This window comes from Arvicola amphibius, chromosome 9 (assembly GCF_903992535.2).
Source record: "Arvicola amphibius chromosome 9, mArvAmp1.2, whole genome shotgun sequence".
NCBI lineage: Eukaryota > Metazoa > Chordata > Mammalia > Rodentia > Cricetidae > Arvicola > Arvicola amphibius.
The window spans coordinates 100,437,539-100,451,618 of record NC_052055.2 but is presented as its reverse complement, the minus strand read 5'-3'; the positions used below and the strand labels follow the sequence as shown (position 1 = coordinate 100,451,618).

The 14,080-nt window shown below is 44.4% G+C and overlaps 1 protein-coding gene across 1 annotated transcript; it reads right to left on the bottom strand.

The window, feature by feature from the left end:
• Positions 1–849: 849 nt before the first annotated feature.
• LOC119822418 (sulfotransferase 1C1) lies at positions 850–12,136 on the bottom strand. The gene is made up of 7 exons (XM_038341698.1): positions 11,965–12,136; positions 8,603–8,731; positions 5,839–5,936; positions 2,613–2,739; positions 2,308–2,402; positions 1,184–1,364; positions 850–962 (listed from the first exon to the last, which is right to left on the bottom strand). Exons 1-7 carry the CDS (start codon positions 12,134–12,136, stop codon positions 850–852), a joined length of 915 nt encoding a protein of 304 aa, XP_038197626.1.
• Positions 12,137–14,080: the final 1,944 nt, after the last annotated feature.

Sequence of the window (14,080 nt, the reverse complement as noted above, 5' to 3'; positions counted from 1 at the left end):
CCAAAGTGTATTGTGTCCCCAGCAGTAAGGACCGTCTACTCTGAGAGGAAACTGAGGGTAACAGTTTTAAGAATTTGTTGGACAACCTTGACAACTTAAAACATAAAGAGTTTTATGCCGATGTTGGAGATTTTGTTAGATAGTCTATGGCTCCTGGAGGGGGCAGTCTTATTCTTGACCACTGGTGTGGTTTGTATGTGTCCCAGTGCTCACATATTGGAAACTGAATCACCAGTGTAATGGAGTTAGGATGTGTAAGCACACGATCTTGGGAAATAGTTATCCCAGGTTCTTGAGAAAAGCATGAATTTGAACCCCTTCCCCACTCCTCTTCCATATTCCATCACGGGAGGATGCAATAAGAAGGGCCTTCTGATGTGAGTCCTTTGAATTTAGTCACCCAGTCTTAAGAATGGTAAGAAATATTTTTTATTCTTTACAAGCTAACTAGGTGTTTTGTTACAGTATTGCACAACAAAGATAATTGTTAAGAAAATCCTTCAATTTATATTCAGTGCTCATTTCTCATTCTCTTTGCTTTTCTTGTTTACTTTCTTATGTTGAAATCCTGTTATTATATATGTCTATCCATAAGTTTTGCCTAAGCACATTAAATTCCATGGTTGTGTAGTAGGTATCAGTGAAAATTATCACATACTGTACAAGAAGTCATTCTGTACAGGGTTTGATTACATTTTGATGAAATAGTATGATAGGACCTACAGGATTGGCCAACAGCTCAGGGATAGAAGAATGATGTTAAAAATTATTTTAATATGAATCTCAAATGGCTAAAAGATTTAGTCAGAAAAATCTAGCTCCCTTTCCCCAGTCCCAACTCCATTGCGCTCAGATCTCTGTGCGGAAAGTAATAGTGCTCCCTGCCATCTTCCTTTTGTAGTCTTCATCAAAGTCTTCACTTTGTGCCACAGTAAAGTAGTTCTTCCAGTCTCCAGGCATCCCTGCAACAAAGCGAAATCTCAGGGATTGCTGCAGGTCCAGGCGGAGCAGAGATTATACATCCCTAGGCCCTATACCAAGATGAGCAGGTACCCGAGTCAGCTCTCCAACTCTACAGCAATTAGCAAAGCAAGACAGGTAGCATGGGACATCATGGGAAAACACAAGCTGGTTATAGGACCACGAGACTTATTTGGCACCTCAGGATGTCAGTCTCACCTACCTTTCCTCATGAAAGGGGAGATAGAGTGGTCCATGATGCTGGCAGGTAGAGTGGTATAGTTGGCCATCGGGTTTTCCTTCATTACTTCAAAGGAGGTATGGTAGATGATTTTATTTAGAACTTCCTCCGATATGTCTCTTTCCAGGAATTTTACAATCTTCTCAATTTCTCTCTTTGGGTCCTGTATGTGGAACAGATATGCAAAATAAATAATTTTGCTTTTCCATTAATGATTCGGTTTAGTCAGTATAGACACTATTTGGAAAAAGGATGTGTCGAGGCGTCAATTATCTTAAATAGTTTTAGTGCATGGCACTGTCTGTCCCAGGTTCTACTCCTGCCATCCAGGAGAGGAACTTGTAGCAGGGGGCAGATGTCTCTACAGACAGCACCTGGAACCTTGGGAGAGGAATGATGGTATTTCCTGTGTGTCAGGGATTGGTTAGAGATCATACGAAACAGAGGCTAGGTGGGTTTGTGTGACTATCTTTGGGCTATTGGCTATAACAGCCTAGACAAGGGGACTGTGAGTTAGCAAAAGTCTAATGAGAGAATGAATAAAAGTTATCATAAAAGTTATCAAGTTGAGTCAGGGATGCGAACTCATGTAGCTTGTCTCATTCTCATAAAAAGCAAGGAGCTGATCTTCTGGTTAAATCACAAATTCTTGGCTTTGGTAGAAGACGTTGCTCTGTAATTCGAGCACACCAGTCCACAGGATTTTGAGAGTAGACCTGTGGTCCACTCGTTCATAATAAAGCAGAGAGAGGGGTCAGTTCAGTACCCCACTCTATGTCTCTAATTCTGCCACTGTTGACGTGGACTAGACCCCAGTTAATGATGGACTTCAGGGGTGTGGAAGAGGGAAAAGGAAGCTAAACTTTTAAAATACAACTATGTGCACTCTACAACTATGACTGAATAAATCTCAACGATCACTTTGTGAGACAGACAATGAAACATAGCTCGAGATGTCAGAATAAGTCTTGCTCTGGGAAGGAAAGAGAAAACTTAGAGAATGTCTTTCAAGGGTCTTCTGCAGGCAAGCTCACATCCCAGGGTGTCACTGGGATATTAGTATATGAGGATGTGGGAACACCCAATGGAGATCACACTGGCCTCACCTCTTTCATGTCTTCATAGAAGAGGTAGAGAATGCGGTGCTGGTCTTTCACATCCCACCATCCCTTTACATGGTCATACCAGGAGCCCCACAGCACTGAGGAGGACAGAGAGGGAACATCACTACCACCTTAAAACTCATCAAATGAGAATGACTCTGCTAAATAAAAGAGGACAGTTAATAGATAAAAATGAAATGCATTTACTTCCTTGAAAGACCTTGAGGGATGTAAATATCTGCCGAGAAGCTGGTCTGTTGTCAGCACCTGGGTTAGGAAGTAGCAGGGCACAGTTTTCTTCCACTCACCTTTTCCAGCTTTGAATGTTTCAACGTATTCTTCCCATGTACCAGGGTCAGGCAGCATTTTATTCATTCTTGAGAAATGGTAGTAAGATACCAGGCAGTCCTTGGCATTTCTGGCCACATAGATAATCTAGGTTTGTTCAGCAAAGAGAGTGGGAGGAAGGGAGGGAACAAGATAGAAAACTATCATTTGTGTTCTTTAAGGATATTTTCCGTATTGCAGACTAACTTATTGGAGGAATTTGGGGTGGGCTTGTGTTCTTATGATCAGCATGAGCACCCTTTCTAATATGCTCACAAATCATTCTGTAATGTAGCTGTAATCTTAGCATTATAACTAAGTATATCCTTTTTCTATCATGAGGGCGTGGTGGTTTATATGGTAAATATTGCTGTTGCCCTAAACTATCTTGGAGGCTTCCTGTGGTGCTTTGGTTCAGTTATGACAAAATGCTGCATGCTGTGTGTCTTATAAACAACAGAAACTAATTTCTCACAGTTCTGGAGTCTGGAGAATTGAAGATAAGGTTGTCAGCAGATTTATTGTCTGGGTGAAGACCCACCTCCTCACAGATGGCCATCTTTAATAAAGGTCCCAACCCCATTTATGAGACTCCATGTTCATATCATGATCACTAAAGACAGGGCTTAAAGGGAGATCCTTAGGACATTGAGGGTTTATTCTCCAAAGATATTGTGGATCTTTCCATCCCTCTCCCTCTTTCCTAGTCTCCCTAGCTCCTTGTTTCCCACTCTCCCTGTCTTTCCTTTCTACTTTGAGACTCGACTTCTCACCTTGGACTCCATTCCCACCATGATGCTATTCTTACTAGAGGTCCAATCACAAGCATTGCCTAATCTTGAAATTGAACCTCCAGAGCCAGGAACCAAAATAAACCTCTCGTAAGTTCATCAGTAGGTTGTGCCAGGCATTTTGCTGTAAGTAGCACTTCAAAGCTTCTTGTCTGTTATAAGCACATTAGTATTTCCTAAAGCACTTGTGTCTAATGCCTCACTTGTTTCTCTCCCTGTGAATCACCTGAATGTGTGCTTTCCCAACTGCACTTCCTCCAATACTCTCAGCCCTGCATGACTGTTTTTCTGCTCCCTTTCTTGCCTCTGGATTTCTATCAAATGTTCATGAAAACACTTAGGTACCCAAAAAGTGTGAGGCAACTACAGTCTCATTACACACACACACACACACACACACACACACACACACACACACACACACACAAATTACATTACATTGCAGGGGCTCATGTATGCCAAACAAGTGATTTCTGATTTAATCTTCAGACCCTAATTTGCATAATATTTCTGTGCTGGGTATTGTATTTAAGACCGAAGAGACTAGAAACAAGAGAAGTCTGAGGCACAGGGAATATATGCAAAAGTACTTAAAATGCAGAATACAAAGTCAAATATAATTTCTAAGAGTATGATAACTTATAGTAGTTTTTTGTTGGTGCTGTAATAAATTATCATATATACAGTGCCTGAAAAAATTATATGCATTTTCTTAGTGTCTTGGAGGCCATGTTTTAGCTAAAGTGAAGGCGTCAGCAGGCCTGGATCCTTTTGTTGACTGCAGAGAAAAATTCACTTTTATTGCTTCTAGCGTTGGAGATGGCCCGCGTTCTTAGCTGCTGCCCCTTTCCTAGAATCACTTTCTTCTTTAATTGCTGCATCTTCCGCATCTGCTGGCTTCTTCTATAAATTTCACCTGTGGTAAAAATCTAGGCCCCAGATAACTTTGGCTGCTCCCTACTTCCTAATGACACTTGCAGAAATAATTAAAAAGAAATAATTAAAAAAGTATTCACAAGCTTGCTGTGTCTAAGAACTATACCGATAGGGTGTCTTGGCCAAACACACGTGTCAGTTAGGGTTTCCTTGGGAGATGCAGCTGCAGCCCTAACAATGAGATACTTGGCAATCTCAGCTTGCTCCTTCAGCTGTTGCCACACAGCTTGGCTTCCAAAGAGTTTTAATGACCCGGCTGAAAGGCATCTGGTTCTGCTGGATACTTTCTGCAGTATTCCAAAGTTGATATTCTGCTTATATTCCACTTTTACATATTAGTAACATCTATTTCAAGACTTGGTGATGTAACAGGTATCAACAATGGCAAATTCTTTTCCCTTTATCAGCTTGATGGTGGGGGCACAGATAAAAAAATGCCTGGGGAGGTTTGAGTTCGGTGAGAAATTATGTTCACATTTGTATAGTCTCTCAATAGAGTAGTGTCAAAACAAATTAAATATAGAAAACAGAAGTGCCGCATTGGGATCTAGCTCCATGAGATAAAATCTCTATAAGGGTAAATCAAGTCTCTAAACACTAGCAAATTAGAGTTTCATTCCAAGAGGGCCACTTTCGCGTACAAGGTGGGCATGTTCTCACTGCTGTCCATTAGACTGGGCTGTTAGTCTCTGGTTGTAGGAAGGGTATTCTCAGATGGCTCCAGCTGCTGTAGTCTGAACCAACTGTCACTTCTGGACAAGTCCACATTTCCAAGAGCGTGTTCTTGGCTGAGGAGATAGCATATCAGGACCCCTGTGGCAGGTAAGGCTCTCCGAGGGTTGGCTTTAGCAGGACTCTTTTTTTTTTTTTTTAAAGATTTATTTATTTATTACATATACAGTGTTCTGCTTGCATGTATACTTGCAGGCCAGAAGAGGGCACCAGATCTCATTACAGATGGTTGTGAGCTGCCATGTGGTTGCTGGGAATTGAACTCAGGACCTCTAGAAGAGCAGTCAGTGCTCTTAACCTCTGAGCCATCTCTCCAGCCCAGGCAGGACTCTTAACAGCTTGGTTAAATATTGCCTGGGGCTGCAGTGCCGGTGTTTGCAGAACCCTCCTGGCCGCTTTTCAGGATTCCCAAGATCTCCAAGTTCATTCTCTCGTTCTACTTTTCCTATGCAGGTTTCCCCAGATAGACTGCATCCTTGTTTGAGTCCTTCTTGGTGTCTGCTTCATAGAGGTTCCAAATTAAAAGGCCACCTTTAAGCAGGAAACCCCTGCTTTGTTTCATTGACTTCTCTCTTTTAGCATGGGTTAGCTGGCACAGAGGAAAACTTCCAGTCCTACCTGACAACCATATTCTGAAGGAAAGGTGAGCGCAGAAAGGAGTGTGTGGGCCTTGGGATAATGGCACCACCTGCCTTATAGTTTCCACTGGTTGTTTCTGTTTTAATGAGTAAAACTGGGCTGTTCTTACCTTTGAGTTTTCTTTCCAGAAGGAAGGGGGCAGCATCTGAACGGGCAGATGAGTCTTCAGGGTTCGAGGTGAAGGCATTTTGTTAGCCAGATCCAGACCTAGGAAATAATATTACACTGCTCAGCCAGATGTTTCTCCCCAGCTACATGGATCCAATGTTGTGTTACACACTGGAAATTATATTGGCCAAATGATTGACTCTACGGTCTTACATATGGAAGGCCTATGTCTTCCTTCCTCCTGATAGCAGCCTTCCAGTTCATCCTAGAGGACCCTACACAGTGATGGATGGAACTACTCCTTCAACAGGACCCCTTAGTTATGCGTATCTCTTGCCCTTTACCTAAACTTAGATCCCATGTCAGGAATTGAAGATGGACTGGGGAAAGGAGTGTCATCGGAACTTTTCATTTATTGTATAGTAGGCTCTGAGCTATAGTTATGCCATCGCATTAAAGTGTTCCTAAGAATACCTAGTGCTAGAACTATGTTGGGTAAGCTGGTCTCTGGAGCAGCCATAAATTCCTATACAATATGTTCCTGACCTCAAAGCTATGAGAAATGCCTGACTACCGAACTGCTATCTCTCCACTTCTGTAAACGACGCTTGCTGCAGCTGTCCATGGGTGCCTTCTGTATACATCACAACTGAAGTCTCTGCCTTCAAAAATTTGAAAAAACTGCAGGTTGTAGCTGTTTCCCACCAGTCTGTCTGGGACAGCCCCACTGGTACTGAATGAAGACTCTATACAATTTGACTTATTTGGGGCCTCTCAGGTGTTTTCTTTCTTTCAACCCCTTAGCAAAATTCCCAAGGAGACCCCTGGCTCCTAGGAAGGAAACGGACTGATGGTCCCAGGGAGGTACCTGAGAGGCTACTCCTCAGCTCCAGGAATTTATCACCTCCCACCAAGATGTCTCCAAAAATTTCAAGGAGTTCACCTGAGTACCTGCGTTCAGGAATACCTGAAGGTAACATAAACTTAGGTTTCAGGCTTCTAGTAAGTCTGGGGAGCCAATCAGGGGACTTGTGGGAAAAGCTGGCAACAGTGTAAGACTCCCTAAGTCCAGGATGTGGCCTGGATAGCACCACAAATCCTCAGGATCTGGTTTGTCTTGGTGGCCACCCATCTGTGTCCTGTGTTTTGAATTCATTTCTGTTGTCTGTGTCCTTTACCTGTGTTTCTATGCCCCATTAATCATTTCGAATTGTAGGCAGCCATGGGAAACTAAACCTCATTGATGCTCTCAGCCTCCACCTTGGAATGCATGTTACAAAACTTTAAATTGTGTTCAGAGCATGAGAATCAGAGTGTAGTCAGAGTGTGGAGTCCACTTCTTCAAGGGAACTCTGTTCACTTTGCAAATTGCATTGGTCAGCCTCCAGTGTGGGATGGACTGATACTGTGTCATTCAATATGGGAACTGCTGCCAGGGCTCAGTCTATCATCCTAGGAAGACAGGATCAGTTTTCCTACACTTGAGCATATCCTGGAATATACACTGGATATCCTGGAAACGCAACCTTCCTGGATGCTGGAGTACAACAAACATGGGATCCAGAAGATCTGAGCAGTAGAAAAGCCTCCCAAAGGGGCTGAGGACCCCTGACCTTGGGTCTTCTCAACCCTCTTATCCTTCACTGTGACTCCTGAACCCACTGTCCCCGACTCTGTCCTTAGCTTTTCCTGTACCTGCAGTGGGTCCTTCTCTGCCCTCCCTCCCCACTCTTGGCTGTATCCAAGCCTTCTTTCCCCTGACTCACCCATCCTCACAGAACAACCCCATCCCAGTTCCCTCTATGGATCCTTGGCTCCTCTCATAAGGGAAGCCACGGTGTTGTGGCTCCATTTATGGTCTATGTTCCCTTTTCCACTAGTGATCTTTATAACTGGAAACATCAAAACCCCTCCTTCTCTGATAGACACCAGGTTTAATTTCTTTCCTTAGACATTATTTTACAATCAGCAGCCTACCTGGGATAACTGCCAACAGCTCCAAACGCTCTCTACCCCAGAAGAGAGAAACAGAAGATCCAGAAGGAAGCAAGGAAATTCATAGCCTCTGAGGACTCTTGATTCTGGAAACTGCCTTCCCTTCTGCCAGACCTCAACAGGACTCCAACCCTGACCAAGGTAAGAAGACTCTCTACCTATTGTGGGACTTTGATGAATGGCCTCCATAATTCTGCACAGAAGCCCACAAATTTGTCTAATATTTCAAGGATCTACTGCAACTCCTGCCATGTTCCTGGAGAGGCTGTTAGAAGCTTCCCAGACCTCTACAACCACTGATTGGAAAGACCCAGCAAACAGGTGTACATCCTTAAGCTTCTGGAGGCAGTGACGGGAAGATCACTGAGTTCAAGGATCTCTAAGTCAAGGCCAGCCTGGTCTGCAGAGTAAATTCCAAAGACCACCTGAGGCTCCATTGCTTCTCCCTAGTGGCCTTCCTGGGAGAGCAGTGTTTAACTTTCAGATTCTGGGGACATACATGCTCCAAACTATAGCCCATCCCTTCATGGAGCTGTTATACATGCATAGGCAGATGCTTACACACAGTAGGATGTGTGCCTTGTGCTACCAAGTCATTCATCTTTTGGGAAAGGAATTGTGTGTGTTGGCCTAAGCTGCTTTCATACTCCTTTATGTTTCCACTTGAAAATGCTTTCTAGAAGGAAGACTGTAGAAGTGATATCCACCTGAAGTGTAAACGGATCCTGCACAGTGGCCACAGTCCACTGCACCCCAGTGGGGGAACTCACCCGAGTTGAGGGGTGGAGGCAATGTCCACTCGAGGAAAGGGTGACGGTCAAAGGTGTTGGCACGCTGGCACTTTTGCACATCCCCATCATTTTGGATCATGTCCACAATTTCCTGTGTCCAGGTGGTACCTAGATGTCATATAACACCCATTATCTTCAGTCCTACCCACTCATGGCACAATTCAATTCTCTTTAATCAATCACACTCATACTCAGCTACATTCAGGTTTGCTGGGTTCTGAGTAGACTCAGCTTACCTGTTACATTCTCTACACATTCTGTGTATGTTTGGGGGAGGGGCTCCTCTAAACACTAGTGGCCCTTTGTGCTCAATGTCACCCAGTGATTGTAGTGTATGCTTTCTTATGTCCCCTCTGTCCTCTTTCTCATTGGCATTCAGCAAAGCACTTTTCCCCCATAAATGGAGTTTGATTGAATAAATATGGCATTGGGCAAATATGGATTGATGCACGGATGAGTTAGCCAATGCATCGGCTCTAACAAGCTGATGCTCCTTTTGGAGGAGACAGGACAAAGACTGCTTCTTGCTCGCCTACCACCCACTCTTCTTTTTCTGATTAAGAGATCCTCCTATTCCTGATGGAGGACTCTCATTGGTTAATAAAGAAACTGCCTTGGCTTTTTGATAGGGCAGGATTTAGGTGGGTGGAGTAGACAGAACAGGAAGAAGGAAGTGAGGCAGATGGCTCAAGCAGTCGCCATGACTCTTCTCTCTGAGATGGATGCAGGCTAGAATCTTCCCGGTAAGACACCACTTCGTGGTGCTACACAGATTATTAGAAATGGGTTAGTCAAGATGTGAGTAAGAGGCTGAAACTAATGGGCCAAGCAGTGTTTACATGAATACAGTTTGTATGTTGCTATTTTGGGGCATAAGCTAGCCTGGCTGCCGAGAGCTGGGTGGGATGAAAAGCAGGCCTGCCCGCAGCTCCTCACTACACATTCTAGTTAGGTAATTAGCTACTCGAGTCAAAGGTCAGAGTTTTCAGTCTTCCTTGCACCAGGACCCAGTCACTACTTTTGGTGTCTCTGTTCCTATCAGATAAACCCAATACATGAGAGATACACACAGCCAGGATGGGGGAGGGAGGTGTGCTGGAGGCATGCACAGGAATGTAAGGTTGCTTACTTACACCTGAAAGGCCAGAGAAGCTCAGCTGAGTAGAACTATGGCAACTTTGGCATGAAGAATGGAAGTAGGAATAGAATATTGCCTGTCACAAGAAGGAAGTATTCTTGGGAGGGGAACAGTGCAGGTGTGGTCACATCTGGAAGTATATGTAGGGTTCATGGGAGACTAGTAGAGTTTGGTTGGAAGCGTCACCCCAGCCCCTGGCACCCCTATACCGAAAGAGACTGGGATGTTTGGTTGAAACATTCTTATACCCAAAGAATCTGGAATGTTTGAGTCTAGGCTTCGCCCCAGCCCCTGGCATCTGTATATCCAAAAAGTCTGGAATGTTTGGGTAGAAAGCTCCATACCAAGCCGCTCCCCTGGGAGTTGCCTCAGTCCAGACTCTACCTCCAAGAAAACCTGCCCAATGGTGACCCCTTCTCAGAGATACTCAATATCACTCCCACAGGGTATTTAAACTCCCCCCCTCCCCGAGAACAAATGTGATTTTCTGGTCTTCCTTCCCCATCTCCTTCCTCTCTGAGAGGGCTTGGAAGGCTGCCCGGGAGCGCTAGTATCCATTAAACCTGGGCTTTCTCTAATTCTGTTTTATTTCGTCTGATTTAGATTATTGCATCTGCAGAGTGGTTTATTGGGATGAAAAAACTTTTCAGATAGGTGCTGAGAGAAATGCTACCTTAAAGTCAGAGAGGAGGCGGGGACGGAAGGCGGGAGAGAGTGCATGCTTATGTTTGGGACCATTGCACAGAGGGTCTTGCAGGCGACTGCATGATTTTCAAGGTGGACTGATCCAAAACTTCTGCTCTAAGGGGAAGTGCAGTTTACGCTCAGATAGGGGGAAATTAGGGACCTAAGCCAGGAAGTCGCCTGTCCAGTGAAAACCAGACAGAAATGGAAAGCCTGTCTTTAGCAGCTGGAAGGTCTGCTTGGAAACTCCTAAGTTCGATGTTGGTCCGTGAGGTGAACAACCAGGGTGGAGATGACAAGGAACGTGAGGCTTAGTGCCTGGGAACAGCAAAGGCTCCAGAGCCTTTGATGGATGGCCCTTTCCTGGCATTCAACTGTATCTTATTGTCATACGTCCTTCTTGCAAAGTCAGACGTCCAATCTGTTAATTTTATCACATTGTGTGGAAAGATGAAAAAATGTGGGTGGGCAGGTTCTGCTGGTCATTCACCTCTGTCTTTCCAAGGCGGTTTGTTCCTTAGTGCTCCCCTCTGCTCATGCGCATGTCATTCTTTGTGTTCCCCATCCTTTCCCCACGAACCCCTCTTCATTCCCTGGGATCTAACCACTGGTTCTCCTCCTCCTTCTCTCCTTCAGTGGGTGTACATGTGCTCTCAGCACCGCTACCTGGCTGCCTGTGCTCAACTCCGTGCCAGTCTAGGCTTAGAAGTGCTAGGGAAGTGAATGGAGGAGGATGGCCTGGATGATAGGATTTGCCCTAAGAATTTCCATTCTTTCTCAGCGTCTGTGCTTTTACAACATTTTGTAATTTCACCAAGTCTTTGGGGGGGTTTGTGAGGTTTGGTCCACATCTGTCTTTCTTTCTTAATGAAAGGAGGGACCCTGTAGGGTGAAGCATGGACTTATGAGTTGGGATGTTCCCCCGGTCCCAGGGACCTGCTTGGCTGAAGCCCCACAGCTTCCTCTTTTTAAACTTTTTTTTAATTGATTTTATTGAGCTCTACATTTTTCTCTGATCTTCTCCCTTCCTCTCTCTTCCCCTTCTACGCCCTCCCATGGTCCCCATGCTCCAAATTTACTCAAATTTTCTACTTCCCATGTAGATTAGATCTATGTATGTCTCTCTTAGGGTCCTCATTGTTGTCTAGGTTTTCTGGAATTGTAGGCTGGTTTTCTTTGCTTTATGTTTAAAAACTACTTATGAGTGAGTATATGTGATAATTGTCTTTCTGGGTCTGGGTTACCTCACTCAATATGATATTTTCTAGATCCATCTATTTGCCTAAAAATTTCAAAATGTCATTATTTTTTCTGCTGTGTAGTACTCCATTGTATACCATTATATAAATGTGTAAACTGGTATAGCCCCTTTGGATATCAGTATGGCAATTTCTCAGAAAATTAGAAAACAGCCTTCTTCAAGATCCAGCAACACCTTCCTCTTTTAATCAGGATGCCTGTGTCAGAAAGCCCTTGATCCATGTGAGTGGCTTTGTCTTGTACCATTCCTTGCACCCACCTGCCTTTGCATAGGTCGCAATGAGGAGGTCATCTGGCTTTGCTTGGAAGTTCCAGATTTTGTCCCAATTATCACTTATCATCTTGGACATGAGGATCCCATTCACCTCTTTGGTTTCTGGCTCCAGGGACTGTTCTTCCAGGTGGAGGTTTTTCATTTCTTCCGAGGACATCTTAGAATGGAGACTTGACAGATTCTGTAGGAAGGTGAATTGATGTCATTCCTAATACTTGGACTTAACTTTGAAAGCAATTGTCTCAGGTGGTCAGAAGAATGACTAGCATGCTTTGTGTTCATTTAGCAAGAAAAGTAAAATCGTGGGCCCAAGGGGCATTTGAAAGAGCTTGTCTTAAAGAAACAAGCATCTCTAGGGGACAGCTATCAAGGAGGAAGAGAACCCTGGAGGAATCTGCCATTTTTGGAGCCCTCCTGTCTGAGACCTGAGAGATAGGTAGAGCTGTGGGCTTGTGCGACAGCTCATAGGTGTGGCTTGAGCAGCATGAAGTGGATTGTATGCAATGTAGGTGGAGGTGGACTCACTAACTAGTACAAATAACAGAAATGACTTCATGTAGCATCTTTTTAGGGTTCCCCTTTATGGGATTGTGGCCATCAAGGGGTCACAGCATAAGAGTATGACTGACAGAAATCTTCTGGAAGTCTACAGTGGTAGGTGGCTCACCAGTGGTAGAGGGTTCACCAGTGGTAGGTGGCTCTCCAGTGGTAGAGGGTTCACCAGTGGTAGAGGGCTCACCAGTGGTAGAGGGTTCACCAGTGGTAGGTGGCTCTCCAGTGGTAGAGGGCTCACCAGTGGTAGGTGGCTCACCAGTGGTAGAGGGCTCACCAGTGGTAGGTGGCTCACCAGTGGTAGAGGGTTCACCAGTGGTAGAGGGCTCACCAGTGGTAGGACTCAGCTAAAGAGCAAGCACCATCTAAAGCCACCTCATCGTTCTTTGGGAGAAAACCAAAATGGCTTGAGATGTGATAGCTATTTCTATGATAGAGAATTTTGTTTCATTTTCTTGAAATCTTAGAATTAAATTCAGCATAGATCTGTGTTGCGACACACCTGTTGTCAGTCACAGCAGCTGGAAGCTGAGGCAGGGGGACATCAAGTTTGATACCTGTCTGGGTACAGAGACACACATACTCACACCGTCTTTATATAAGATTTATAGAATTATAATATAAGTCAAGCCATAGCATTTCTATTTTTCCCTAAGTATAAGAATGGTCTTGGCATGTTTAGCAAGTGCTTACATGGCTAAGAATTTGACATACTGGAACAGCTAACAGATGAAACTTGCAGTAAGTGTTTAATGTATTATCAGGGAATTTTGCATGCAGATTCAGTTTTATCGGGTTTGTAAGTGGGATAGTTTTATAGGCTTATCTTAGAAGATTTAGGATATTTTTGAGTGAGAGGTCACATTGTCATCCACAGATCTCAACCTTGCGTGTGAGTTCAACAAAGATATGGTAATGGCCGCCCCATTGACAAGAAAACTCTGCTCCTGTTCACACACCCAAGGAGACCCAAAAGCACAGACTGGAGCATGTGATAGGCTTGACTGGATTATGGCGTGGCAGCCCTTTCCTGTCATGTGGAGCCCTACCCTGGGGTATCCATCCTCTCTCTTCCTCCTGGTGAAGTTTGTTGCCTTGCTTCCCATTCCTAAGGACAGTCATTTCATTGTCTGATACAGCAACTGAAACGTCTGGGAACTCTGGGATGTGAGACTAGAACTCTGGTTCCTGAGGAAGTGGGTTCTGCTGGGTGGGCTGCTCCTGACACAGCAGCTTTGTTTAACTTGAGGAGATTCATTTAACCCATATTCTGTTTGTGGCTTGCAAACTAGAAAGGACTCTGGGACAAATAAAATACATATGGCCATCATCTTTTAAGAACATGTCCTCACCTTCTGCTCTCAAGTGACAATCATATTGACAATATGTTGAGCTTTCCCCGTGAGGTCATAGGTGAGGAACCATGGGGCAGGAGGAGCTTCGAGGAAGTCATATAAGAGTGGCTTTTGAAAATTTGCTAATGCATACTACTAAGTATAAGAGACCTGTCTGAAATGGTGACACACTGCAGGAGTCCAACTGTGTGGCC